The sequence below is a fragment of the Trachemys scripta genome, chromosome 5 (genome assembly GCF_013100865.1).
Source record: "Trachemys scripta elegans isolate TJP31775 chromosome 5, CAS_Tse_1.0, whole genome shotgun sequence".
Taxonomy (NCBI): Eukaryota; Metazoa; Chordata; order Testudines; family Emydidae; genus Trachemys; species Trachemys scripta.
In genome coordinates this window covers 68,917,308-68,945,212 of record NC_048302.1, presented here as the reverse complement: position 1 = coordinate 68,945,212, position 27,905 = coordinate 68,917,308, and the positions used below count along the sequence as shown (strand labels likewise).

At 40.4% G+C, this 27,905-nt stretch overlaps 1 protein-coding gene across 3 annotated transcripts; it reads left to right on the top strand.

Annotated features, from left to right (window-relative positions):
- On the top strand, positions 1 to 27,333 carry MFAP3L (microfibril associated protein 3 like). 3 transcript variants are annotated; one of them, XM_034772714.1, is made up of 3 exons: positions 1 to 313; positions 17,797 to 18,210; positions 25,986 to 27,333. In XM_034772714.1, the coding sequence occupies exons 2-3, from the start codon at positions 17,928 to 17,930 to the stop codon at positions 26,846 to 26,848; spliced, it is 1,146 nt and encodes a 381-aa protein (XP_034628605.1). In that variant the 5' UTR covers positions 1 to 313; positions 17,797 to 17,927; the 3' UTR covers positions 26,849 to 27,333. The 3 variants fall into 3 exon arrangements, with proteins under 3 accessions (XP_034628605.1, XP_034628604.1, XP_034628603.1); XM_034772713.1 differs by having other exon boundaries at positions 1 to 407; XM_034772712.1 differs by having other exon boundaries at positions 1 to 516.
- Positions 27,334 to 27,905: the final 572 nt, after the last annotated feature.

The window sequence follows — 27,905 nt, the reverse complement described above, 5'->3', positions numbered from 1 at the left end:
AACCTTGGGCAGCTCAATGAATTTTCACAGCAGCCTGGCTCTAGCTCGAGCATGCTCAGTGCAGCGCTGACCTACTTTTGCGTGCCGAAGTCTGGAGAGCGCTGGCTGCCGTTCCGCTGAGAAGGAGCCGCCGGTGCTGCTGTCTTCTGGGGTCGCGCTTGGAATGTTGCGGCACCCCAACGTTCCACAGCCGAACGTCTGGACACCGCCGCGTCGCTCCATCGAGCGCAGCCCGGGTTGCTGAGGCAGGCGGTTGCTTGCAACACGCTACGTAGGGAGCACGGATTACAGCCGCAGCGACGGAGCCACCTCTGTGAGCATTTCTATCGGGCTTCGGTTCAGTTTCTTCTGTTTTCCATCGCGGTGAAGGCGAAAGGCTCTGTAGCAACCTGAGGCGCAGCATTAAAGTAGGAGAGCATCGTGGGGAGCAGAGATCTCGGGCCCGGGCGATCGCACTAAAGGCTAAGTGGCAAAGAGGAGGGTTGACTCACCTAGGAGATAGGCATCGGGCTGGAGGTTGGATTTATTCTTATAACTTGTAGCTTCCTACAGAGCATTGGTGGGCTGTATGGGCATCAGGGTCGAATTAGCCGCTGAGCACAATAGGATTGACCAGGACCCCAGCTGTAGGGAGCAGCGGTGGAACAGAGACTGCCAGTCAGGGAAGGTGACCATGACCTGCTGTTGATTTTCCTCATAGGTTGGGTAGGGGGCTCCCACCTGATGATGATGATACTCTGGGGGTGTAGGGGGACCCTCTGTGCTGGAAGGGGGAGTCTGACCCACCTATTCAGGAGTCCTGCCAGCTTGAAGATGAGAACTAGTTGTGATCCCTGAACCACCACACCTGTAAAGGGTTTGGGGGGGGGTGAGGGGGAAATTCTACTGATACCACCCCCAAAAGACACCCCCCCCAATAGGGGAAGAATCTTACAATTCAGTTGTCTTCAGGTTTTATTTGCATGACAAGCTATACAAGTGCTGCCAGAGTATAGGTAAAGGATTCCTCAGGTACAGCCTACCCAGGAGGGGGTTATACACTATGTTTGGGGGTTGATTGCCTTTGTCCATTTGCCATTGCTAACCATTGCTGATCCTATGGCAAATAGATACATAGTACAATGCCATCTCTGTCATCTCTCTCGGCCCGGATCAGGCACTTTTTCCTCATCACTTTTGGATGTCTGTTATGGTTTCTGATTATTGGAGGAAATATTTGTCTCCATGTATTTGGGCCATTGGAACAGAAAATCTCTCTGTCTCAATCTCTTCTCTGCAACATTGACTGCACAGTTGCCTTTTGAGCCATGCCTTTTTCTGGGTTTAGACTGTGCTTTGTGCCTCCCAAGCTCCATCTCCAGTTTGTGGTCACTGATTCTGTATTTGGTGAGATTCAGCCTTAGGTTTTGCACATTTCACCGTGGTGCTCTGTTCCCTGAGTTCATTACTCTGACTGGGATCTGCAGCAGTCCTGCCTGTTGCTGTTTTTGATTTGCAGTATTGTCGATCCCAATTATTCAAAAATCATGAGTTCCAAAAGGATGGGGGCTGCCAGGGCACTGTATGGGAGTGCGCCTAAGAACTGGGTTGCTTTAACCCAAACCCCATTGTCACCCATAGTAACATACAAATTGTCATAGCAAACCAGCAGTCAATCAAATCCAGGATCCTGTCTCTGAGGGTAGTCAGTGCCAGATGCTTCAGAGGAAGGTGCAATAATCCAGTTGGAAAGATTACTAAATAATCCTAACAATAATGAATGCCAGTTCTTAAAGCACTGCTTCATGCAGCAGGGAAACCCAAGAGATCAATCAAATATTAGGCATTCCTAATGTACCCATCACCATACTATCTACCTGTGGTGCTTCCAAGAACCTGTACTCCTGAGAGTGTAAAGCTAAGAGGCCAAAGCCTTTTCTCTCTGGAACCTTGAACTCCAGTGTTCCCTGTTTAACTTGGAATTTTTTTATTTTGGGGAGTATGAGGTTGGACAGTAGATTTGTGGCACATTATTATACCCCTGTGGAGAGGAGGAAGGGGGGGTATTAATTCAGCAAGTAGCACCTTTAAACAAAATAGATCTTTTAAGGAAGTTTTTTTTATTGGACTATTTTAATCTAAAGTAAAGGCAGCATGATTGTATTTTGCATTAATTAAAAGTTTTGATCAGTACAATAGTCTCATGTGATACCTATCTGAAGACCATGAGTGCCTTAAAGGGACAATATTCCAACAGTCTTCAACTTCGGAACATTCTGACAATGCCATCGTACGATGTTACTTTAGCAGTACAATATAAGCAGTATAACAGGACAATCAATTGTAAATAACAAATAAGGACCACTGAGAAGTCATATTTTTAGTTAATTTGCACAGACCAGACTTTTGTACAAAGGAGTAAAAGTTTCTAACAATCTGACAACATTGATGCCTCTTTCAGTCAGTAATATGCAGCTTTTCAAATAGATCTCTCTGATAAGCAACTTGCTTGACATTGTTTTAATTTCCAAATGGTCCTTCTAGACCAAGGGACCCCTCTTTTATGATACGTTTTGTTGAAAAACTGAAATGTTAGTTTACAGTGGAAAAGTGTTTTTGAACTGAAATGTTTTTTAAGATGAAAAAAAATCTAGCATACGTTTTTAGTTTTTTAAAACTATACATTTTAGAACAGTTATCCTACTCATTGCAACAGGGTAGACTAGAGGTCTGCTGTACTTTGATTTGTTTTAATGGAAATCATGTTTGCAGGATTTGCATCTTTTGTTTGGTTTGTTGTGTTCAGACTGCAAAAGCATATTTGTTTGTGTTTGTGCAAGGGATAAAAAAATCCCTTTCTTTTCTCTCTCTATATAAGCCTTTTAGCTTAAAGTACTATATATCAACACTGATTTATTGGACAGAAAAGCTGCAGCTTTTCTTCCACCATTTTATAGCCACCACAATGCTGTAAAATATTCATGAGTTTAAACAGCTCACAATAAAACAAATATAAATAAAGCTCTTCCAAATAGCAAACTATCCACCTGGGGGAGAATGGGGATGGGTGATTAATCTTTCTTCTGCTTTTAATTGTATACTTATAGATGTGCATGGTATCACTGAAGAGCTTGCAGTTTGAGTTGAATAGAATTAAAACACAATTCAATGAAATAAAATAGCAATGGAAGAAGGCAGTAGGTATTCATTGCAAGACAGTGAAGCCCTGCAAAAACCTCATATTGCACAATTTCCCACTTTGACAATCTGAGAAAGGCCCATTCTATACTATAACAACTGCAGTGTTTGGGGCGAGGTTAAAATGTGTTAGTTGTCCCACAAAACTGAAATACGATTCAGTATTTGGCAGCAGACAGAACCAAACTGTTTTTACCATGTCCCCCAGTTGTGCTGCAGTCCTGCAAACAGCCAACACTGTAGCACAGTTCAGGAAAAGAAACTGAAAACATAGTTGGTGCTATTTAAATTTCAAGACGAAAGCACTCCTAATTTGGACACAGCTAATGCCAGCAAAACTTCACTTTTCCCAGTATAGCTTATTCCAGTTCTCCCGCACCTAAACAAAATAAGCTATACCAGTTTTGCTGATTTAACTCTGTGTACATTGGTGGTGTCTGTCAGAGATCACACCTCATCACACCCTTAACTGACATAGCTATACCAGCAAAAGTTTATAAGGTAGACCTGGCCCTAAATATCCCTTGTTGGATCCTTTTTTGCCAGGGCAAAACAGGTTGCAGTTTAGGGCCAATGTGTGACTGTGTATATGTCTTGTCATTGAGTGCAATTCTAATTGCATTATTTAGTGCTTTAAACTGAAAATTCCTGCATTTAGTTAGTACAGTGTAATTTCCTATCCCTGTACAGGCATGTCCTAGAAATGCCACTGCCAAACAATGGGGATACTATTACTTTCCACCAATTACCATAATTTAATTAAATCACTCATGGCCAAGTGCAGAGCATCACAATGCATATCGAATGGGAAGGCTGAACAGGGAGGATACAAATGAAACGTGTTCCCCTATTCCAAGCCTGCAAAAAGGAGTCAGTCATTTTGTCTCAGAGCTGGTCTACACACAGACTTGCATCGAAATAACAAAAGGTGTGAATTAAAACAATTTTAGTTATTTCGGTGAAATGTAGTATGTGTAAATTCAGAATAAAAGTAGCTAAAGTCATTAAGGGCTGATCGTCCAAGCACAGTTTTTGTACAGTTGAACTATGTTGGTTAGGGATGTAATTTAAAAAGAAATTAATTTATTAAATCAGTTCAACAACTAGTGAGGACACAGCTATATTGGTATAAAGGATGCTTTTCCCAGTATATCTTATTTCCTTAAATTTACTGGGATAAACTGTACCAGCAGGGGATTGGGGATTGTACTGCTTTAATTATGCCAAGTTTCAACCCAATATAGTTGAAGTGATATAAAAACTATGTGTTTAGACAAGATGTAACAAACTTTGTTTTTCTTTTCATGAAAAAACTTTATTTAAAAAAATAAAAATATTTTTACTTTGATTTAAACATTTGCAGCCCAAAGCTGACAGCCTTATGGCTGTTGCTTGGGAAGAAGAAAGTGAAACTGACTATATACAAAAGTGCCCAGACCATTCTGTTCTCATTATCCAAGCTGAGTTGAATGCAAAATATAAAGAATACAAAAGAGCATAACGAGTGAAAAGTAAACCAGATATTTAAGTCTTTCAAATTTAAATGATCTTAGGTCCTACACATAGAGCCATGCGACTGGAGCCTTGTACCCATATCACGCCCCAGTGATTTCAGTTTAGCTCCACACAAGCATGAAGTTCTGTCCTCATGGGTCCCACTCTGGGATCAGGGACTAAGATGCTGTTAACTAATAGGTAAAGAAATCCAATAATTTTTAATTTGATATTATCCTTTTAAATCACAATCATTAACACACCTAAACTACAGTTAATTATTCATTGCAAGCCACCCCGACAGTTCTGAAGTGGTCATAATCACAGTGTTAGTGCTTAACCTCTTTGTACTTTATCCTGGAGGTCAGTAAGTAAAAAGCAAGTCATTAAAATGTGGTATTACATGCATGTCACAGATTACATATTTTTATATAATCACTGTGGCCCTCTGAAGGCTGGTGGGAGTTGTTATATACAAATTCATTATTCTCCCGTTACTGAAAGAGGAGCGTTAAGTTAAAATACTGTTTCTTAATGAAACCTACTTACACTGCACTGAAAATACAAAAGACTGAAACTATTCAGTTTAGAAGACATGATAAAACTTTAAAGATGTTTATATGAAATATCATAAGTCTTGAAAAGCCTTTACTATTTTATTTAAACAAAACCTATATTTTAATATTGATCCCATTAAATATCTGTCCGAGCATTCTACATTAAATGTAAAATGTGGGCTTTGGGTTTTTTTAGAATGTGTATTTATTTAAATAAAGGACTAATTCCTCCCCATCAGCTAGGAAAACCAATTATATTTTAGCAAAGTGGACTTTTACAAATAAAGTTTATGGAGTGGGGAAAGAGGAAGATAAATATATTGGGCCCAATTGTCCATTGCCTTGTCCCTTGCATAGTTACTTACTCCTGTGCCAAGTGGGTGTAAAACACTAACAAATCAGATTTCTCCAATTGTTTACACCCATGGTAGGATTTTACACCCACTTGATGTAAATAAGAGATGAAAGGTGTGTGAAGAAAATGAGAAATACACAGAAGCCAGTGGGATGAAGAAACTCACAGAGAGGTGATATTTGGAATCGTTGCAGAGAGATTCCATATCCCTCTTTTCTCTGCTATTCCTACTCCTTTCAACCAAAGGGATTTAAGTCCCTGATCTATCTACATTTAGTTTGAGTGATGAAGAAGTAGCAGTGCTAAAAGCCATAGCCTAGGGTATGCTTGCAAAGAGTTAAGCAAATATCTCATAAAGTGACACAGCTGTTTCTGGAGTAATAGCTTTGTGTACCAAACCATGAAGCACAGACTGCCTGACCTCCTAAACAAATACAACTGCTAAATACATCCTGATGATTTATGCATCAGAGCTCTTTATTATTGTAGTAGAAACCTTGAAAAAGAGTATATACCTAATCATCCAACAAATTTACTGGACATGAAATTCTAGGCTTAAGAGACCTCTTCACTACTGATTCTACAGCAGATCTTTCTGTGTCTGTATAACCCACAACTCACTAATGGAACATGTCCATCAAAATGCAGCAGAAGTAAGCTTCTCTTCTGAAAAAAAAATCATTCTGTTTTTATTGAGTCCTTAATTGGTAACTTGGGAATTTATTAAGCTGCTTTGTCCATGTGAAAAAATATATTCTTACAAATTGCAGAGAGGAAGCCTTCTAGTTAACTTGTTCTCTAAATGTATCTGGCTAGATGTCCACTTTACATGGAATAGACCAGGGATAGGCAACCTACCGGTATGGCACGTGTGCCGAAGGCGGTACGCGAGCTGATTTTCATTGGCACTCACACTGCCTGGGTCCTGGCCACTGGTCCGGGGGGCTCTGCATTTAATTTAATTTTAAATTAAGCTTCTTAAACATTTTAAAAAACCTTATTTACTTTCTATACAACAATAGTTTAGTTATATATTACAGACTTATAGAAAGAGACCTTCTAAAAACGTTAAAATGTATTACTGGCACACGAAACCTTAAATCAGAGTGAATAAATGAAGACTCAGCACATCACTTCTGAAAGGTTGCCGACCCCTGGAATAGATGCTTGTGATACAATTTCATTTACACTGAAGTGTATCAAGGGTTTTGCTCAGATGTTTGGCAGAGGTCCTCTACACTGCCGCACAAGAGATCCACACTCAATTCTTTAGGACATCAAGGACTGGGGGAAGATTCTTGAGGAATTTAATAATCCTTCCAGATAATTACAGAGCAGCAAGCTTCATCTACTCATTTTAGGTTGAATGGATTATGGGCCTTGAGGATGGTTTGGAGAGGGGTGGAATTTAGGTCCCAATCCAGTAAAGCACTTAAGCACCTGCATTCCTTTAAGTATAAGAGGTCCCATTGGCTTGGGACTATTCATATGCTTAACTGCTTTTCAGGATTAGGATCTCAAGTAGGAAGAACAATTATTGAGTGGGATTCTGCTGATCTGCTTTGCAACTGTGTAGGTATATTATAAACCTAACTGTAAAGCAGAATTTTCTTTATTTGCTGTGAATTTCCTGCTAGTTCATTCAGTGTTAAAATATGATGTGCAGCTAGTGCTCCTTAAACAAAGGACTTCATCATAAAGTATGTCACTCATTTTAGAATGACATTTATGTCCATCACATTGTATATCTTATTGCTTGGCATTTTATAACTGTAACTTCTTAGTCTGAATCTCAATTTTGAAATAAAGATTACAGAAACCTTTACAAAGGGTAAAGAAAAGAAACCTGTCTCAAAACCTCCTGTAGTGTTAGTGCTGTCTGTAACAAGTAGCTTAGAAGGGTTTCTTTATTAATATGACTCTTCTCTGTAACATAGTTTTGTTATCTCCTCAGAGCCAGTGTATGTCTCTGAATTCTCCATTTTGCTTGCTTTCGTTATTTATTGTTGTTTGTCACTTTACAAACAAAAGGACAGGTTCCTGCCTAAAGTAGCTTAGTAGGGTCTTTAAGCTATAGACTCGTTTATACATTTACTTGTAAACAGCATTCCTAGTTAACAAAAACAGATTAGTTTGCAAATACTGAATTGCCCTACTGAAGGCCATTCCACCTAGTAATCCATCTCTGTCAGTGGTCAATACCACATGCTTCAGAGGAAGGTGCAAAAAATCGCCATAGTAGAGATTTATGTACATTGAAGTATGACTTTTTGTATCCCTTCCATACTTTTTTGACTAGCTTTCTTTTTTTAATCCTTATTACGACTGGATTTAACTAGATACTGTCATTTTCTATATAAATGCCCAGTCTATTTTTATTCTTGTTTCGCTCTGGGCTTTAATGTTATCTTGTGGCAATGGGTTTCACATGCTAATTGTGTGTTGTGTAAAACATTATTTCCTTTTATCAGTTTAAAATTTTCTGCCTTCGGTTTCATTGAATGTACCCTTGTTCTGGTATTATGAGAAAAGGTAAATAGGAGTGCCTGATCTATTTTCTCTATACTGATCAATGTTTTGTATACTTTAATCACATCCCCTCTTATTCATCTCCTCTCTGAGCTATATAGTCTTCTAATCTTGTTCTTAGACTAATTCTGCTTTATCCTTTTTGAGATAAGTTAAATTGAAGAGTTTCTGAACATGAGAAACCAAAACAATATGAGATAAAAGCACAACTTTAGATTCCTACTAACTACATACAAAAGATAAATTCTTTTTATTATTCCAACACTTACACATAGCTTCTTGGGCATGTCTACACTTGCCATTTAAAGCGGAAAAATTCCCTTTTGCGTGCAAAAACCATGGGAGCATCTACATTTGCCAATGACTTTTTGCAGTGAAACTCAAGCTTCACCGCAAAAAGAAAACCACCTCCACGAGAGGCGTACAGTTCTTACCGGTGATGCTTTTGCGGTGATGTGCAAGTGAAGACATGTTCTTCCTGTTTACACAGCTTTTAGCCTCCGGAGGATATACCACAATGCCTAGGTGACCACTCTGGCGAGCAGCTCTGCTGCTCTGGTGCCAGGTAAACAGACATCCACCCCTCCCCCTGCAAAGCCCCTGGAACTTTGAAACTCCCCTTCCACTTATCTGGCCAGGTGACAATGCCTGTTCCACGGAGCAAACGATCCCCTGCTTGGAGCAATGCTGAGCTCCTGGAGCTGATCAGTGTTTGGGGAGAGGAAGCTGTGCAGGGACCCAGATGCCCCGATCACACACACACACCCCTTCCCACAAGACCCATCATCAAACTGGAGAGAACTGCACTGTTGGATAGCTGCCCTAGAGTGCTGCTCTCATCTGCAATGGAAGTGCTGCTAATGTAAACACTCTCTGATGCCTCAGGAATTAAGCGCTTTACTTTCACCGGTTCCCTATCACTGATGAAACTTACAGCGCAAAAACTCTGCAAATGTAGACATACCCCTTGTGTACTTAGAGATCTGGCCCTTCCCACAGTTACCGAGTCTTCAAACAGGTCTTCTCGACGGTGCTTTCACTCCTTTCTCCTTCTTTAGACTTACATGGTAAGGCCATAGCCAATCTTTACTGGCTCTAGTCAACATCTAACTAAACTCTTACAGTTTATCCGTCTCGTTAATCTGTCTCCTCATTCTAGAATACCACTACCCAAAATTATAAAGGAATGCTAGAGGGGAGTTGCCATGGTGACTCCAAGTATCATTTCTAGAAGCTCTTAAGGCTTAGACACAAAATCCTCATTACTTCACATGTCCCTTGCTACTCTGTTTTTGGTGTCCCTAAGGTAATTCTCATATTTGTGCCTCTCGCAGGTTGAGTATGACAGGGCTAAAGACACTTGGCTAGCTAGGCAGCTCTGTCAGCGCACCTAAGGCCCTAACCTGCCTGTGAACATCTCTGGTGTAAGTGGCAGAATGGTAGGATGTTTGTTCTCACAGAGACCCAAGGAGAAGGTTCTGAAAGATTCTAAAGGCAACTGAAATCAGCTGTAGAGACAGAGAAACATGCATCAAGCTGGAAGCCATTAAACCAGTCAAGGAATCAGGTGCCCAAAGCTCTAAGGAAATGGTTAAGTCATGCAACAATTGCCATCCTGACACTTACTAGCTAGAGACGGTAAAGAAGGAAACAGGAGAAAAGTCATGAGGGTATAAGCAAAGAAATATCCCACAGAGACTGAGAAGATTCTGTCATGTCACTTTTTAGGACCACTGCTTTTAGGATGATAGCTTTATTAATAAGAGGATGACAAAAGCCAGACAACTTGCTACCAGTTGTGAATGAACTGTGTTACTATTCATCTGCCTGCCTAGGCCCTAACAGTTTAATCTTTTATTGGGTGGTTCACACTCATGAGCCTCTGAACTCCCAGTGATCTTCTGACCCTTCTCAATGGCATAAATAAGTCCCAGTGTCTGCATTTCTGCTCCAGTAAAACCTATTAGCTTTTGACAGTTGTCCACTGTATAAACATATTGCCTCTAAGACCAGAAAAAGGTATGGGTGTGAAGAGAAAAACCTGTAAGTAGTATTTAAATATCAGGGGTTAACTTTAACCATGATTTTGTAGTATTGTCCTCATGACTGCCAGTCAGGTGGTGGTTTTTGTGCTGTGGACAACTGAGAACAAGGATGAAACCAAAGTTCTCTTTCCTTTTTCTTCATATTTACAGACCAAGCAAACTAACTCTGGACTGTTAGTGTTCCTCAAACTATAGAGACACCATTTACCCATTATACAATGAGTTGATTTCTTTTGGTTTGCTGTTGAATTGAATAACCTCATAGCACTAGATAATAGGGATACATGTTATTAGAAGGAGAACAAATTAATATAGACATAGTAAGCCAGAACAAGGTATGCATCAATGTCTCTCATTTATGTACCCCTGTTCAGAATGACCAGTTGATGGAGCACAAATTCAGTACTTCTGAGTGAAGTCTCTTCATCCCCTATCAGTTTATTTGGTTTTTCAGGGGTAAAACACCAGATGTGCACTTTGGGTATGATATTAAAAATAAAAACCCAACTGGTCAATCAGAATATAGCTGCATGCAATTGATATCCCCAACAGTCTCTGAAATAACAAGAAAAAGACCTCCCAGCTTGGACCAGTGTTTATTCCTGGGAAGGAAAATTTACCAGCCTTATAGTTCCTCTCTGCTGTATTGTGCAGATAAGAGGAAATGCCTATAAATATTGGCCATATATGACTGGGGGAACATTGGCAGTGCCGCATGCTCTGGGAAACTCCCCCACATAAACAATATACAGTTAACACCCAAACAGAGTTTGTGGTCATGTCACCTGAAAGAGATGTATGCCATGCTCCCCTCAGATAACACAATTTCCAGTGGAATTCTCTAAGGAAGTTAATGCTGATTCTCGCAGTATTACTTTTAGCTGTTCAGTTTCTACCTGCTTTGTGGGGGGGGGGGGGGGAGGGGAGGGCGAGAATACAAGTTCAGACGGGAGACCAATGGCAGATGTGTTGTGGTGAGAAAGGTTGCCCAAAACAGCACGTGGAGGGGCAGATGCTGCACATGTGTGTGCCAAGAGCCCTGGGGTGAATGCTGAGATTCCTCATGGATCCTCAGATTTCATGCTAGTAGGTGATATGTTCTTTCTGTCCCAAGGAGGTAACCCAGCACAGCTAAAGAAGTTCTTTCCCCTTTCCACAGGAAGGAGATAATTTGGCCATACAAGTAAGGTATTTTTTTTTTTAAACTTCTTTAGACTTGAAGTCTGATTAATTCAATAATTGTCTTATACAGATGTGTCTGTTCATGTGCCAAAGACAGAAATAACTACATTATTTACAGTGACAAAGATAATCATTTATAATTTTTCCCCATTCTGTGACAAAAATGCCCACATCACAGTTATTGGGTCTCATGAAAATGATGGGATTAATTTGTGTACTTAACAAAGTGTACTGCTTCAGCTGTTGGGATTTGGGGAGAGGTCGGAAAACATTTCAGGATGCTGGGTTTGGGCCTAATGAACTCAATGGAAACTTGGACTGAGTGAGGACTGGAGGATCGGATTCAATCTGCAGATGTGGGGGTCTCAATCAGGACCTATTTTGTATTTCCATTCTTTGTTCCTCTCTAATAGCACTTTGGCACAGACAGAAGAGGATTTCCTATAATGTTTAGTTACTCTGGTGCCTTTTATAGTGTCTGAAAACATTTGTTGCCCAAGCCCCAAGTCCAAAACACTGTTTAGGATTTTTCAGAAATGCCTGACCTTTGCACCCTGGAAAATAATTAGCACTCCTCGGGAAACCTTCCGCATGCTGCAGATAGAAGCAGACCGAGATTGCTGTTGTCTCCATCCATTCTGGTTTGAGAGTATCACCAGATAAGCTTTTGATAAATAGTTGGATTAATTCTATTTACTTCAAACTGAAATGCATCTATAAGGGTACTTTCAACTGTTTTAACATTGTACAATCCAGAAATCCCATGAGTGACTGAGGGTCTAAATGACTTACGCAAGGTCACACAGCGAGTCAGTGGCAAAATGAGAAATAAAATTCAGAACTGCTGACTCCTAGATCTTGCTCTTAATACTAGAGGTAAAACTATTTAATTTTAAATGTTATGGATCATACCTTGATGATGTATTTTCAAAGTAGATATTCTTCATATTTGACTATGGACAAAACTTGGAAAAAGTTCATTGACTGAGTTTGAGTTCTGACAATACATTTACACCATACATGCAGCCTATCAGAAAAGTGTAGTTTGGAATCTTTAGTGATGATCCATCCTGGTAAATAGAGGAAAGTGTTTCGATACTCTACCAACAATAATGCCAATTTGTGTGTAATCAAGTTAATTGTTCCGTGTTGTAGAGATGAGGAAAAAACTCAGTTGAGTATTGCCAGGGAAGGACAAATTCAGTTTAGAATAGAGAAAAAGAGGCCTTTTTAATTTTATTGCTCCCTTAACATATGGAACTGACCTAGTTTTGCCAGCTGTCATATTTTATCCTTGCTTAGATGCCACAGTGATTTCCATTGTTAACCAAAATCCTTAAATAAAATCAAACTGCTTTGCAAGCGAAAATGGAGACTTGGAAATTAATTAGATGTTTGCAGTTCTCTATATTTAGATCTCAGTTAGAATAGTTCATTAGCAGAAATAAACTAAGTTTTGCTGAATTTGAATGGCTAATCTTTTGAAACTTATCAATTGACCCCCTATAGTTAATGTTAAACCATATTGTGGTGTCTGTATTCCTTACACCAGCCTATGGGTGGGATTTTCAGAAGTGCCCAGCTTTGGACTAACTCTACACCTATCAAAGTCCATGGTAAAACTCCCACTCACTTCACTGCGAGCATAGTTAGACCAATACTGAGTGCTTTTGAAAACCCCACCTTATCTGCAGAAACTTCAGCCAGTTTATAGGACAGTACTCAAGGGATGGTAGTGCCCAAAGAAGCCGTAGCAAGAATTACATCTCTAGTGGATATTTTTCCTTTTTAAATTTAACTTAATAAAAACTAAGTTAAATGTGTTTCTGAAATATTATATTTTAAGTATATTCCTCCAGCTTGGATAAACTCCACCATTCATACAGAACTTAAAGTCTGGCAGTAGCCTCAGCAAAGTGAATAATCCAAGATGCTTTACCATGCGTGCTGTGGTATATAGGCACAATTGCATGTGTTAAAGAAATAAAAACCAGATCCTACAACCCTTATGTAAGTAGTCCTTACTTAAGCTGTTGACTTAAAGAGGACTGTTTATGCAAGTGCGGTTGAAGGATGATGGCATGGTATCCTCTCTCACTGAAGATACCTCTCTCACAGGTACTAGGAAGAACCAGATGATAGTAAAGCAGGATTGGATAGTTGAGTTTGTGATCACTGGGAAAGCCACATGGTAAACTGCCTCGCAGGTGCAAAGGTTGCAGATCTCATGAGACATCTAGACAGACTGGAAAGGAGTCAGTGGTCCTGGTAAATGTAAGTACCAGTGACATAGGGAAAGGTTGGAGAAAGGCCCTGGAGGCCAAATTTAGCCTCCTAGATAGGAGATTAAAGTCCAATACCTCAATGGTAGCATTCTCTGAAATGCTTCCAATTCCAGAAAGACATGCAGAACTGCAGGTTCTATATGTGTGGATGAGATGATGGTGTGGGGAGGAGGGTTTTAGGTTTGTTAGGAACTGGGGAATCTTTTGGGAAAGGAGGCGCCAATACAGGAAAGATGGTTCTACCTAAACCAAAATGGAACCAGACTGCTGGTGTGTAACATTAAAAAGGTTGTAGAGGATTTTTAAACTAAGGGCTGGGGAAAAGCAGACAGGTACAGGGGAGCATATGGTTCAGACAGAAACATCCCTCAAGGATGCATTTATTAAGGAAGAAAGTCTATATCATGGTAAAGAAGATAGGAAAGAAGTTGGTAAAGTACAAGTATGAGCTAGTGAGGAACAATCAAACTTGAAAGTATAAACATGAAGGCAAGCAAATGAATATTGACAAAATGTACAAGTGCTTGTATACAAATGCTAGCATCTAAATACTAAGATGGGTGAACTGGAGTGCCTGGCATTATATGAGGCTGTTGATATAATAGACATCATGGAAATTTGGTGGAATGAGCATAATCAATGGGACATGGTAACTCGAGGGTACAAAATACAATGACAGAGTAGGTTGTGCTGGTGAGGGAGTGGCACTATATATGAAACGAAAGCACAGCATCAAATAAAGTAAACATCTGCAATGAATCAAACTTTACTATAGAATCTCTATGGATAGAAATTCCATGCTTGAACAATAAGAGTATAGCAGTAGGAATATACTACCAACCACCTGATCAGGATGATGATGGTGATTGGGAAATGCTCAGGGAGATTAGAAAGGCTGCAAAGGCAGAAAACATAATAATAATGGGGGATTTCAGCTATCCTCATATTGACTTGGTATATCATCACCTCAGGAAGGGATGCAGAGAGAAATTTTCTAGATACCATAAATGACTGCTTTTTGGAGCGCAGCTTGTCCTGAAACCCACAAAGGGAAACACAATTCTTGATTTAGTCCTAAGTGGAGCACAGGATCTGATCCAAGAGGTGAATATAGCAGAACTGCTTGATAATAGCGACCATCATGTAATTAAATTTAACATCCTTGTGGGGGGGAATGCCAAAGAAACCCACTACAGTAGCATTTAATTACAAGGGGAACTACACAAAAACAAGGAAGATAGTTAAACGGATATTAAAAGGAACAGTCACAAGTGTGACATGCCTGCAAACTGCATGGAAACATCATAATAAATATTAAAAACACCATAATAGAGGCTCAAACTAAATGTATAATCTGAATTAAAGAAAACAGAGGACCAAAAAAATGCCACCACAGCTAAACAGCAGAGTAAAACAGGCACTTAGCGGCAAAAAGGCATCCTTTAAAAATTGAAAGTTAGATCCTAGTGTTCAAAATAGAAAGGAGCATAAATTCTGGCAAGTCCGGTGTAAAAGTATAATAAGGCAGGCCAAGAAAGAATTTGAAGAGCTAAGGACACAAAAACTAGCAGGAAATATGTTTGTAAGTATATCAGAAGCAGGAAATCTGCCAAACAATCAGTGGGACTACTAGACAATCAAGGTGCTAAACAAGCACTCAAGGAAGACAAGACGGGTGCAGAGAATCGAAATGAGTTCTTTACATTGGTTTTCACTGCAGAGGATGGGGGAAGATCTCCATATCTGAACCATTTTTTTTAGGTGACATCTGAGGAACTGTCCCAGATTGAGGTGCAATAGAGGAGGTTTAGGAACAAATTGATAAAGTGAACAGTAATAAGTCACCAGGACCAGGTGGTATTCACCCAAGAATTCTGAAGGAACTCAGATATAAAATTGCAGAACTAGTAACTGTGGTATGTAACCTATTGGTTAAATGAGTCTCTGTACCAGATGACTGGAGGGTAGCTAATGTAACACCAGGTTTTTAAAAAGGCTGCAGAGGCAATGCTGGCAATTACAGGCCGGTAAGCCTAACTTCAGTACCAGGTAAATTGATTAAAACTATAGTAAAGAACAAAATTATCACACACAGAGATAAATACAATATGTTGGGAAAGAGTGAACATGGCTCTTATACAGGGCCGCCCGGGGGATGGGGGGAGCAAGTGGGTCAATTTGCCCCGGGTCCCACAGGGGCCCCCGCGAGAGTTTTTCGGGGTCCCTGGAGCGGGGTCCTTCACTCGCTCCGGGGGCCCCGGAAAACTCTCGCGGGGCCCGGGCCCCCGCGGCCAAAGACCCCAGGCCCCTGAATCCTCTGGGCGGCCCTGCTCTTATAAATGGAAGTCATGCCTCATCAATGTATTAGAATTCTTTAAGGTTGTCAACAAACGTGGACAAGTGTGATCCAGTCAATATAGGGTACTTGGACTTTCAAAAAGGTTTAGACAAGGTCCCTCACCAAAGGCTCTCAAGCAAACTAAGCAGTCGTGATATAAGGGAAGGTCTTCTCACGGATCCGTAACTGGTTAAAAGATAGGAAACAAAGGATATGAATAAATGGTCAGTTCTCACAATGAAGAGAGATAAACAACGGGGTACCCCAAGGATCTGGACTGGGACCAGTGCTGTTCAGCATATTCATAAATGATCTGGAAAACTGGGTGAACAGTGAGGGGTCAAAATTTGCAGATGATACAAAATTACTCCAGATAGTTTAGCCCAAAGCTGTCTGTGAAGAGTTACTATGGGATCTCACAAGACTGGGTGACGGAGTAACAAAATGGTAGATGAAATTCAGTGTTGATAAATGCAAAGTAATGCACATTGGAAAACATAATCCCCTATTATACATACAAAATGATGGGGCCACTTTCTTGGAGTCATCGTGGATAGTTCTCTGAAAACATCTGCTCAGTGTGCAGTGGCAGTCAAAAAAAGCTAACAATGTTAGGAGCCAGGATAGATAATAAGACAGAAAATATCTTCATACCACTATATAAATCTGTGGTACACCCACACCTTGAATATTATATGCACATCTGGTCACCCCATCTCGAAAAAGATATATTAGAATTGGAATAGGTATAGAGAAGGATAACAAAAATGATTAGGGATATGGAACAGCTTCCATGTGAGGAGAGATTAAAAAGACTGTCACTGTTCAGCTCAGAAAACAGACGACTAAGGAGGATTATAAGAGAGGTCTATAAAATCGTGAATGTTGTGAATAAAACGAATAAGGAAGTGTTATTTACCCCTTCAAATAACACAAGAACCCAGGGTCACCCAATGAAAATAAGCAGCAGGTTTAAAACAAACATAAGGCAGTACTTTTTCACAAAACACACAATCAGCCTGTGGAACTCATTGCCAGAGGATGTTGTGGAGGCCAAAAGTATAACTGGGTTCAAAAAATAATTAGATAAGTTAATGCAGGATACAGGAGTGCTGGAATAATTTTTATAGTGGGGGTTCTGAGAGCCATTTAACCAAACTGTAAACCCTATATAGAATAGAAACCACTTCAAGCCAGGGGATGCGGCAGTACCCCCTGCACCGCTAGTTCCAGCACCTCTGGAACTATTGGCTATTAGCCAAGATGGTCAGGTGTCTCCATGCTCCCGGTGTCCCTAAACCTCTGACTTCCAGAAGCTGGGACTGGACAACAGGGGATGGATCACTTGATAATTGTCCTGTTGTGTTCATTTCCTCTGAAGCATCTGGCATTAGGTTATGTCGGAAGATAGAATCCTGGACTAGATAGATCATTGGTCTGACCCAGTATGGCTTTTCTTATGTTTTTATGATAGAACCAATAATGGCAACATTAATGTGACAAGGCTTTTGCTTTTCCAGTTTATATGATTGCTTAGGATTAGTTTGTATGTAGAATCTTCTGACTAAAACTGCAACTGCTGCTACAGCTAAATTGCTGCTATGTGTCCAGGTGATAAATCCTCCTCCTCCACTTGTCACTTTTAGCAGTGCTATTCTTGGGAAAATGTATGCATCTTTTTCCAGTAAGAATGGGGATGGTGATAACATTAGTCTTTGGGTAAGACACTAAAATGATGTGTGTCACATGCATTCATGGGTATCTCATTATTTTAAAAAGAACTTTTGTAATGGAATATTTATGTCTCATTTTTAAAAAATTATTTATTTTATAGGATTTTTTTTCTTAAATGTAAATCTTCATGGATCAAGGTAAAACTTTCCTGTGATTTGCTCAGCTTAGAAGGCTGCATTCAACAGACAATTTCCTATCCCAGCTCTCTTCTGAACAGCCTACTGAAGAAAGATGAACATGCTGAACAGCCACCACTTTTTGAACTTCTTGCCTACCATACGCCTTTTCATCTTATTAGCAGCTTTGACAGCTGCTGAGGATGTGACTAGTAGCACTTTAAATCACACTGACATGAACTTGGGAGCTGTACCTGTGATTATCTCCATAGTTGATCATATTACAGTCAAGGAAGGGAATAGTGCCTTGATTGACTGCAATGTCCAAGGAAATCCTGCTCCACACTACAAATGGTACAATTCCAATGGTTGTTTGCTGAAGGAAGAAGAGAACAGTGGTAAGGCTTTTATGCTCTGATTAATTTCTTACAATCTAACAAGGATCTTGGCATCCACACTTTGTTTATAATGGACTTTATTATTATATATAGACACATGTGTGTAAACGTAACAACCTTATTGTGTTATGCTTTCCTGTGAGGAGGTATGAAAAAATGGCAGTCTCCTGGGGTCATGGCAGCTGTAAATTCATTTGTATACATTCTGCGAGAAAACAATTACAGATTTTAATGTTTTTTGGTTTGGGTTTTTTTGTTTGTTTGTTTTTGTTTTTGTGGCCACACACAGCAGGAAACAAAAAAGCTGAAGAGATAATATAGAAACAAAAAGGAAAGGATTCTTTTCATCAGCAAATTTGGGTTTGGATCCTAGTCACCACTCCGTTCCCTTTGCTCTGCTCTGGTGGCAAAGAGAGGATACAAAATTGGCTTAAGAGCTAGGTAGGGATTCCCTTTCCATATAGGAATCCCTGGGTGGCATGAAAGTACAGAAACATAGCCACTTCTCTGCCACCTTTGCCTGACCCCACTCCTGCCACAGTGAGAGTATCAGGGGACAGGAGAAGGTATGGCCAGAGCACACTGCATTCCAGTGATCCTGGGACAAAAGAAAAGCCCTAGGGGACATTGGGAGTGGAGTCTTTCCAATCACTCTGCAAGTTGCACTAGGACTACTCATATGCTTAATGATAATAAGTAAGGTTCTGTGTTTGTTACGGAGGTCACGGATTCCGTGATCTCTGTGATTTCTGCAGCAGCCCCGACGGATGGCCCGGGAGCCTCCTGAGCAGCTTGGGCAGCCCCTGGGCCAGTTGCACCAACCACTGCTGGGGTAGTCTTGGGCCCCCCCCATTCCCCAGCAGCAGGGGTTTAGGTGTGGGGGAGCTCAGGGCTGAGGGTTGGTGTGCGGGACGGAGCTCAGCTGTGGGGGGTCGGCTCCCCAGAAGGGCAACAGGAACTCCCCTCCCTCAGCTCCTAGCTCCATGCTCTGCCTCGGCCTGCAGGCTCCACCCCCACAGCTCCCATTGGCCATGGGTCCCAGCCAATGGGAGCTGCAAAAATGGGGCTTGGGGCAGAGTGGAGGCCGCACGTGGAGCTAAGAGCTGGAGAACGCCGCTTCCCAGGAATCAGGTAGGAAGTCTGCCCCAGCCCTGCCACACGCACCCCCCCAGCACCTGCGGTGCCCCCCTGAGCCGCACCCCCCTCCCACACAACCGGGGCCCCCCTGGCCACATCTCCTGCCCCGAGCACCCATGGTGCACCCCCCCAATGCCTCCCTGAGCCACCCCCCACCCACCCCCAAGTTTTAGTCAGGGGTTTATAGTAAAAGTCATGGACAGGTCGTGGGCCTTGAATTTTTGTTTACTGCCCATGACCTGTCTATGACTTTTACTAAAAATACCCGTGACTAAAACATAGCCTTAATGATAAGTACATGCTTAAGTCCTTTGCCAGGTCCTTTGGGACCTTCGTATTACATAAACTTATCTTTATCACATTTAAATTTGGGGATAAATGTAAGTGCACATTATTCCTTTAAGATACAAGTAAGGTTGTTGTAGTTTTATGAAGAGCCATATTGTCCATGTAATAGTTTCATGCTGACCACATTAAACAAATCATAATGAAATAAGATTTTGAGTTATTCACATTAAATGCAGGATGACTTGTCTTATCAATAGCTGACCTGAGAGAAAACCCTGATATGATGCAATGATTGACCCAGCTGTGTGCACCACAGCATAATGTTTCTGTAACAGCTTTCTGTATTGTGTCTTGTACTAACATATTTATCCATATGGGTACAGAAAGGAACTGGCTGAGCTTCAAGCATAGTGTGTAGGAGATAAGGCAGCATATTGTAATTAGTGCTTTGGAGAGCTTTTACTGGAGCTCTCTCAGAAATAGTACTGAACAAAGCACTGTAAATTGCAGGGTTAATATTAAGGCATTATATCACTTCAGCTTAAATTTCCAGTATTACAAGTTGTTTGTCCAGGAGGAAACATACCATCTCCTCCTATAATGGGTGTTTCCTAACACAAGCTTTTTCCCTAGTGTATGTATTATAATATTTAAAATGTAGTGCTGAATTGTTCTCATGCAACAGGAAAAGCTCTACACAACAGTGTGGGCAATGAAAGGGGCGAAAATAATAAACAACCGAAAAATACTGTGTTATGGACAATTTGTGCTTGGAATCCACATGGTTTGGCTTAACTGCTATTAGTACTTACCAAGGTTAAAACAAGTGGTTGCCTAAGGGAGCAAAATGAATGTTCACTGTGGGTATAACTCAGCCAATGCAGAGAATTCATGCAGGACCCTGTGCACCACTTAAGACCCATTTAAGCCTTTAAATATGAGACTTAAGTGGTACATAGGGCCAAATGTAGGCTCTCTGCAATGTCGCTCTGTATGCCCAACTGAGAACTTTAAAGGTTGCATAATTTTCCAGTTTGTTGACGGCAGCAAAAACCTGTGTGCCAGCACCAGTACCTTCTCTACACCCAGAATAGTCTTTGTTTCTCAGCAGGCTTGTGCTTTCTGCCAGAATCTTTTGGCACAAAACCAGACACTGTCTAAATGCAATTATGTCATTTGTAACAGCTGCAGCAGGAATACATCAGCAAGCCATTTTGTGATTTTACAATGAATAAAGATCCTACTGATTAAGAAGAGGATTAGCAATACCAATGCTTTATATATTACACTATATTATAAGTGGGGCTACCTATTATGAAGGTTGCCTGACACTTCCTTTTATAAGACCCTATTTTTAGTTGCTTATAACTTTGCCAAACTATTACCATTTGGGCTGAAATTTTCCATGCTGGGTGTCTGCCTCAGACTGAAATTTTCTTTTAAAAAAAAAAAAATCAGCAAAACCAGTTTGGCTGTTTCCAAGGATGAGGTTAAAGAAAGATGTGTTGTCTTGTCCGTGTTAAATTTGGCCTCATTGTAAGCTATTTAAAAAAAAAAAAACATTGCAGTTCACACATGCTTGGTAGAGATTTGCTAGCACTTCGGAGCTAAATTCTTCCAAAGATTGTGTTCTCATTGGACATGCTCTAGCTCACAGTTGACTTTCCCTGCAATTGCAGCTCTGTGTTGCTATGGGTAGGATCAGGACCAGGCATTGGAACTGCAAGCGAAACTGTATCTCCTAGGCTCTCAGTGATCTTCATGATGTTCAAGAGAAGGAAGTTGCCTGATTCAAATGTACAGGGGACAAGAGCTGGATAAGGGGGTGAGGTGCTGGTGGAAATAGATCGTGACAAGGCGCTTGGAGAGTGTTGGGGGGATGAGCTTAGATGCTGGTAAGGGGGGGGCGGTAGAGGAAAAAAGAAAATGGGAGTTGGGATAGGCAAGGAGACCGGGAGCCAAGAAGCTTAGGAGCCAGGGAGGGGGAAACTGAGATCACATCAGGAATGGGGGTAGATGGGGACCAGCTGGGCAAGTAGACTGAGACTGGGAATGAGGGGGGGAGCTGGGCTGGGGAGGGAAGGGAAACAGATGTGTTGAGGAGCCAGGATGCGGGGGGAGAACTGGAAGTGGCTGGGTAAGGAGACAGACTTGGGATTAGAAGCCTGAAGAGCAGAGACTGGGCCTGGCAAGGTGAAATGGTGGGACTGGGATAAGGATCCCAGGGTGGGAAAGAGACAGGACTGAGACATGGACAGATTAGAGGAGACAGGATAGAAGGAGTCAAGTTTATGGGGAATGGGTCGATGGGTCTGTGACCACTAGTACACACTGCCCTCCAGAACAAGTCACCATTCCTCACCATCTCGCAATTCCTGCATCTGGCCTTTCCTTTGTTGTCAGCAAAAATCCACTGGCAGAGTTTGTGTCCCATCTCCCTTTAGTGCTAGCGCATATAGAGACTGAAAACCTACAGCTGTTATCAGTTGCTTCGTTAGTTCAAGTGGCAAGGTCTGTGCGGCGGATCTACAGGTTTCAACCCTGCTGATGACCAAGCAGTATAATGGGTCAGTCTATATGGTGGTCAGTATAATGCCACACGATGGAATTTCTGTTTTAGAAATTTGCTTTTTAAAAACTTAGGAAATGAGACACATGCAAAAAAAAACAAAACAAAAACAAAAACAAAAAAACCCTGTGTTCAAAGAATGTTAAGGTTGCAAAGCCAGACACTCAGAAGTTAGGAAATGCCAGAATTAAAATTGCATGTGCAAACTTAATGTGTATGCATTATTATCCCAAGCATCAAAATGGGATAATACCACCATCTATTCTTGCTTTACTTCACAGTCTTAGCATTCTTTTAATGTAGTGGTTTTTGGATATAATAATATAGAGAATTCCACACCCCAGCCTAAAATATTTTATATGGTTAGACAAAAAAAACTTTAGGGCTCAGTTCTGACACCCTTACTCTGTAAGTTGTCTCCTTGTAATCAGCTGGGCTACTTACATAGTAAGGTACTCAACATAAATGAAGGTGGCAGAATCAGATCATAGTTAAGATTATTTAACTGATTATACATTATAATATTGTTAGAATACTAAATTAATCTAAAAAGTACATTAACTACAAAACAACAAGGAGTCTGGTGGCACCTTAAAGACTAACAGATTTATCTGGGCATAAGCTTTTGTGGGTAAAAACCTCACTTCTTCAGATGCATAGAGTGAAAGTTACAGATGCAGGTATTATATACTGACACATGGAGAGCAGGGAGTTACTTCGCAAGTGGAGAACCAGTGTTGACAGGGCCAATTCAATCAGGGTGGATGTAGTCCACTCCCAATAATAGATGAGGAGGTGTCAATTCCATTTACACAAATCGGTCATCAGGAATGGTAACATACAAAAGTCAGTAAGTGAACACTTCAATCTCCCTGGTCATTCTATTACAGATTTAAAAGTCACTATCATTGAACAAAAAAACTTCAGAAACAGACTTCAAAGAGAAACAGCAGAACTAAAATTCATTTGCAAATTTAACACCATTAATCTGGGCTTGAATAGGGACTGGGAGTGGCTGGCTCATTACAGAAGCAGGTTTTTCTCTCCTGGAATTGACACCTCCTCATCTATTATTGGGAGTGGACTACATCCACCCTGATTGAATTGGCCCTGTCAACACTGGTTCTCCACTTACGAAGTAACTCCCTGCTCTCCATGTGCCAGTATATAATGCCTGCATCTGTAACTTTCACTCTATGCATCTGAAGAAGTGAGGTTTTTACCCACAAAAGCTTATGCCCAAATAAATCTTTTAGTCTTTAAGGTGCCACCAGACTCCTTGTTGTTTTTGTAGATACAGACTAACACGGCTACCCCCGCTACATATTAACTACAAAGTTCCACACTCCTTATTACTAATAACTAACTTTCTAATAAAAAGCAACAGAGGGTCCTGTGGCACCTTTGAGACTAACAGAAGTACTGGGAGCATAAGCTTTCGTGGGTAAGAACCTCACTTCTTCAGATGCAAGAAGATGAGGTTCTTACCCACGAAAGCTTATGCTCCCAGTACTTCTGTTAGTNTAAAAAGCAACAGAGGGTCCTGTGGCACCTTTGAGACTAACAGAAGTACTGGGAGCATAAGCTTTCGTGGGTAAGAACCTCATCTTCTTGCATCTGAAGAAGTGAGGTTCTTACCCACGAAAGCTTATGCTCCCAGTACTTCTGTTAGTCTCAAAGGTGCCACAGGACCCTCTGTTGCTTTTTACAGATTCAGACTAACACGGCTACCCCTCTGATACTTAACTTTCTAATGTAGTAGGGAATTTATATATATGGTCGCTATGAACATAACTGTACTTTAACATTTTTGTTTTGTTTCCCTATTATTTTAATCTGCCATAGTGTATTTTATTATTTATACTGTGGCTTAGTACACAGCATGTCTAGAACTTCTTCATTCCATAATGTTATGTACAAAGTAAAACCTGTAGACATGGAAAATTCTGACGAGCTTACAATGTTTGGAGGGTGAGGTCCTGGTACTGCAAAGACTTACCCACCTGCTCATCATTACACACTTGATTAGTATTGGGAGTTTTCAGACATTGCAAATCCATAAGAATAAGAGTGCAGAACTAATAATGTGGTTGAAAAATAATTAGGAACTCCAAAAATGTTAAGTAGGCTTATGCATAGATTTTCACTGAGGATAAATGTGCAAACTAACTATGAAACCTTTAGGATGAGCCATATTTTGAGTTAGAATAATTTTCAAAAAGAGGAAAGCCACTAATATTCCAAACTGAAGCTGGCTTGTCTGATTAATTTCAAATTACACATAATATGCTTCCATAGCATAAGACTAAGAATCCAAGAACTAAAAGAAGCTTTTAAATAAACAAACAAATCTCCATGGAGAGAGAAGATGAAATCGGAGGGGGAGAGAATTAAATACACACGCACGCACACACATACCCCACATCAAGAGGTGAGGTTGTCAGTGCAGGCATTGCCACTGCTGTTGTGTCTGTGCCACTTTCTCTCTGTAATTGCAGATCCTGTGCCCCTGCCTTTAGCCATCCTTGTGCTGTTGTTCAGAGGATCAGCATGGAGAGCCACTGTGTGGTATTCAGGGAGACACAGAAACATCCAGAATTAGTAAAGCTACACTGTCCATTTGTGCTCTACTCCCTGTCCATACCCTGGAATTTACTGCAGAGTTTAAGTGATGCAGGACCTTAAACCAGCCCTCCACACCCATGGTGAACATCATCTTTTAAGCCAGTCTTTCAAGTTATCAAACCCACACTACAAACCAACTGAATAGGGCATACATATCTCCCTAGGGTCTAAAAAATAGTGGTGTTTGTCACTTAAAGATGAAACCTAGCTATTTAATTGGGGGAGTGGGGAGGGAAGAGGAGCTAAGTCAATATCCTTATAATATTAGGATGAGCAGAAATAGGAGCAGATTCAGATTTTTAAATTAAGTTATTTGAGCTCAATTTGATGATAATCAGTCACCCATGGTAGGGTAAAAGCATGAAAAATTTGCACTTCTGACCCTTGCAGTAGAATGTAATGATCAAATGTATCAATAACGTTGCATAAATCAGTAAAGATTGCTCCCAATAAACCTCTTCAGATAAAAAAAAAAATCCACCAACATGTGCACAAGATTTTACTGAGCAACAGCCTGATCTTATTGGTGTGGCCCTGCTCTTTCCTCTGTTGTCATACCCCTGCTGTCTTGTCACTTCCTTTGTCATGTCATGTTTAAAATTAGATTGTAAGCTCCTTGCATATTTTTTCTGCACTAGAAGATCCCTAGCATACTTTTGGGTGTGTTGTAAAGTTAACAGTAACAAGATGATAGGAGATACTATAACAAAACACCAGAAAATTTACAATCTTCATTGGATTCAACAATGATCTAGGTGACTTATCAGGTCTTCTATCTCAAACTTCTATTATTCATTAAAATTCAGCATTTTATGAAGTACCGCATGAGTTTGGGATGCTGTCCGCAGTAGGTAATTAGGTTTTTAACTTGTTTGACTATGATAGATATACAATATAGTTTATTGTGGATAGCGAAACATTTTTAAAATGCGACCTGAGTATAATCAGTGATCTTCACAATAGCGGAAATTGTATTGTGGTGGGATCCTAAAAGCAGACATGTTTTTGTGATGACAAGTGATTCACTCTAGTATAGTCTACGTTGTTGCCATTTTTCTAAATTCTGGAGCCAGTATGACAAAACTGATGATTAAAATGTGATACTCCCCATATAAACAAATGTTTTGGACTGACTTCTTCTATATCTTTCCTGCAGGAAAATGGTGGTTTCTTGACAATGGGCTACTGAACATTACCAGCGTGTCTTTTGACGATAGAGGTAAATACACATGTGTTGCTTCTAACATCTATGGCACTGTGAATAATACTGTGACTCTGAGGGTCGTCTTTACCTCCGGAGATATGGGGATCTATTACATGATTGTCTGCCTCGTAGCTTTTACCATTGTTATGATCTTGAACATTACCAGGCTGTGTATGATGAGCAGCCATCTGAAGAAAACTGAGAAAGCCATCAACGAGTTTTTCAGAACAGAAGGAGCAGAGAAACTACAAAAAGCCTTTGAGATTGCTAAGCGTATCCCAATCATTACCTCAGCCAAAACTCTTGAGCTTGCCAAAGTAACCCAGTTCAAAACCATGGAATTTGCTCGCTACATTGAGGAACTTGCCCGAAGTGTTCCTCTGCCACCTCTCATCATGAACTGCAGGACTATAATGGAAGAAATCATGGAGGTGGTTGGCTTGGAAGAACAGGGACAGAACTTTGTACGACAAGCAGCAGAAGGCCAGGAGACTACTGATGGAGATGATATGTTTATAATTCCTAATGCACTAAAGCGCAGCGACTCTCCCACAGCTGACTCTGAGGCATCATCACTGCATGAACCACCACAGCAGATTGCGATAAAAGTGTCAGTTCATCAGCTGTCCAAAAAGGACTGTATAGATGACCAGTCACAAGACAGTGTGCAATTAGAAATTAAGGAAGAAGAGATTCCTCAAACACCAGCATCTCCTACTGACCCAATTCCTGAGCCTTCTACTGAACTAAACTCCAATGATATAGCATTGGCAACTGACAAAAATACATGTTTTATTTATGAAAGCCATGTATGATGATTATTCTGTGAATCTATGCATAGCAAGAAAATCAGGTGGAGCTCCTTTAAAAATAGATATTATACTTGCCGCTAAGCCTTACCTGGAGCATAGCAAAAGCATGCATGTGGATTATTTGATATTTTCTTCTTTGAGTTAATTTTACTATGATGTATGACAGAGTAATTACTATTATATTAATACTAATTGCTCTTTTTGGTTTAGGAGTTTTTTTCAGAAACATTTACCTCAGTAATTTCTAGGTTGTTGTCAACTTCAGTGACCTCCTGGAAGTCATTTGTAGTGTTAAAGACACTTAGATTTACTAAACATAAAACTGTTCTTCATTTTTCTCCTTCCGCTTCCTCTCTTCCCTCTGCTGCATTTTTGTGAAACTGTTCCCATGAATTTGAAACATTGCCCAGGAGGCAGGATTTCAGTAGCCAAATAAAATCCTAGTTAGATCCCATTTACCAAGCATCTTTGCCAAGCTGCATTGTGAATTAGAGAAGGTTAAATGTGTCTTTTTCATTTGAGACCATTTTATTTATGTTTAGACAGTGGGGAAATAGGTTTCCCTACCCCTTAGGCTGAAGAAGCCAATAAGTGTTCATTCATACAGATGATATACAATGTATTTGTTTCTACAGAAAAGAAAGCACTTTATTTCTGCCAGAAGGCTACAGTACAAACGCGGATTAGATTTTTTTCATATATTTAACCATCTGTTGACTTTACCAGAAGTTTATATCAAGAAGGACTATGGGTGTCCAAAATTTATTGTCTTGTTTTGCTTACATGGTAGAAGTAAATGGAACCAGGTGACTTTATATAACCTGTCAGGAGTGTAGATTCAGTAAAAGTATTGTACACTCCAGTAATTTGTTGCAGGTGAGGCTGAAGTGGTAAAAGATCCTTGTTTATCAGGATTTCCTTTTTCTGCAGTATAATTTCCTGATGAACAAAAACAAGTGCATTCATAATCATAATCTTTTTAATCTAGCAATGAGTTAAAAAATTAGTCAAATACACCTCTACCCTGATATAACGCGACCTGTTATAACACGAATTCGGA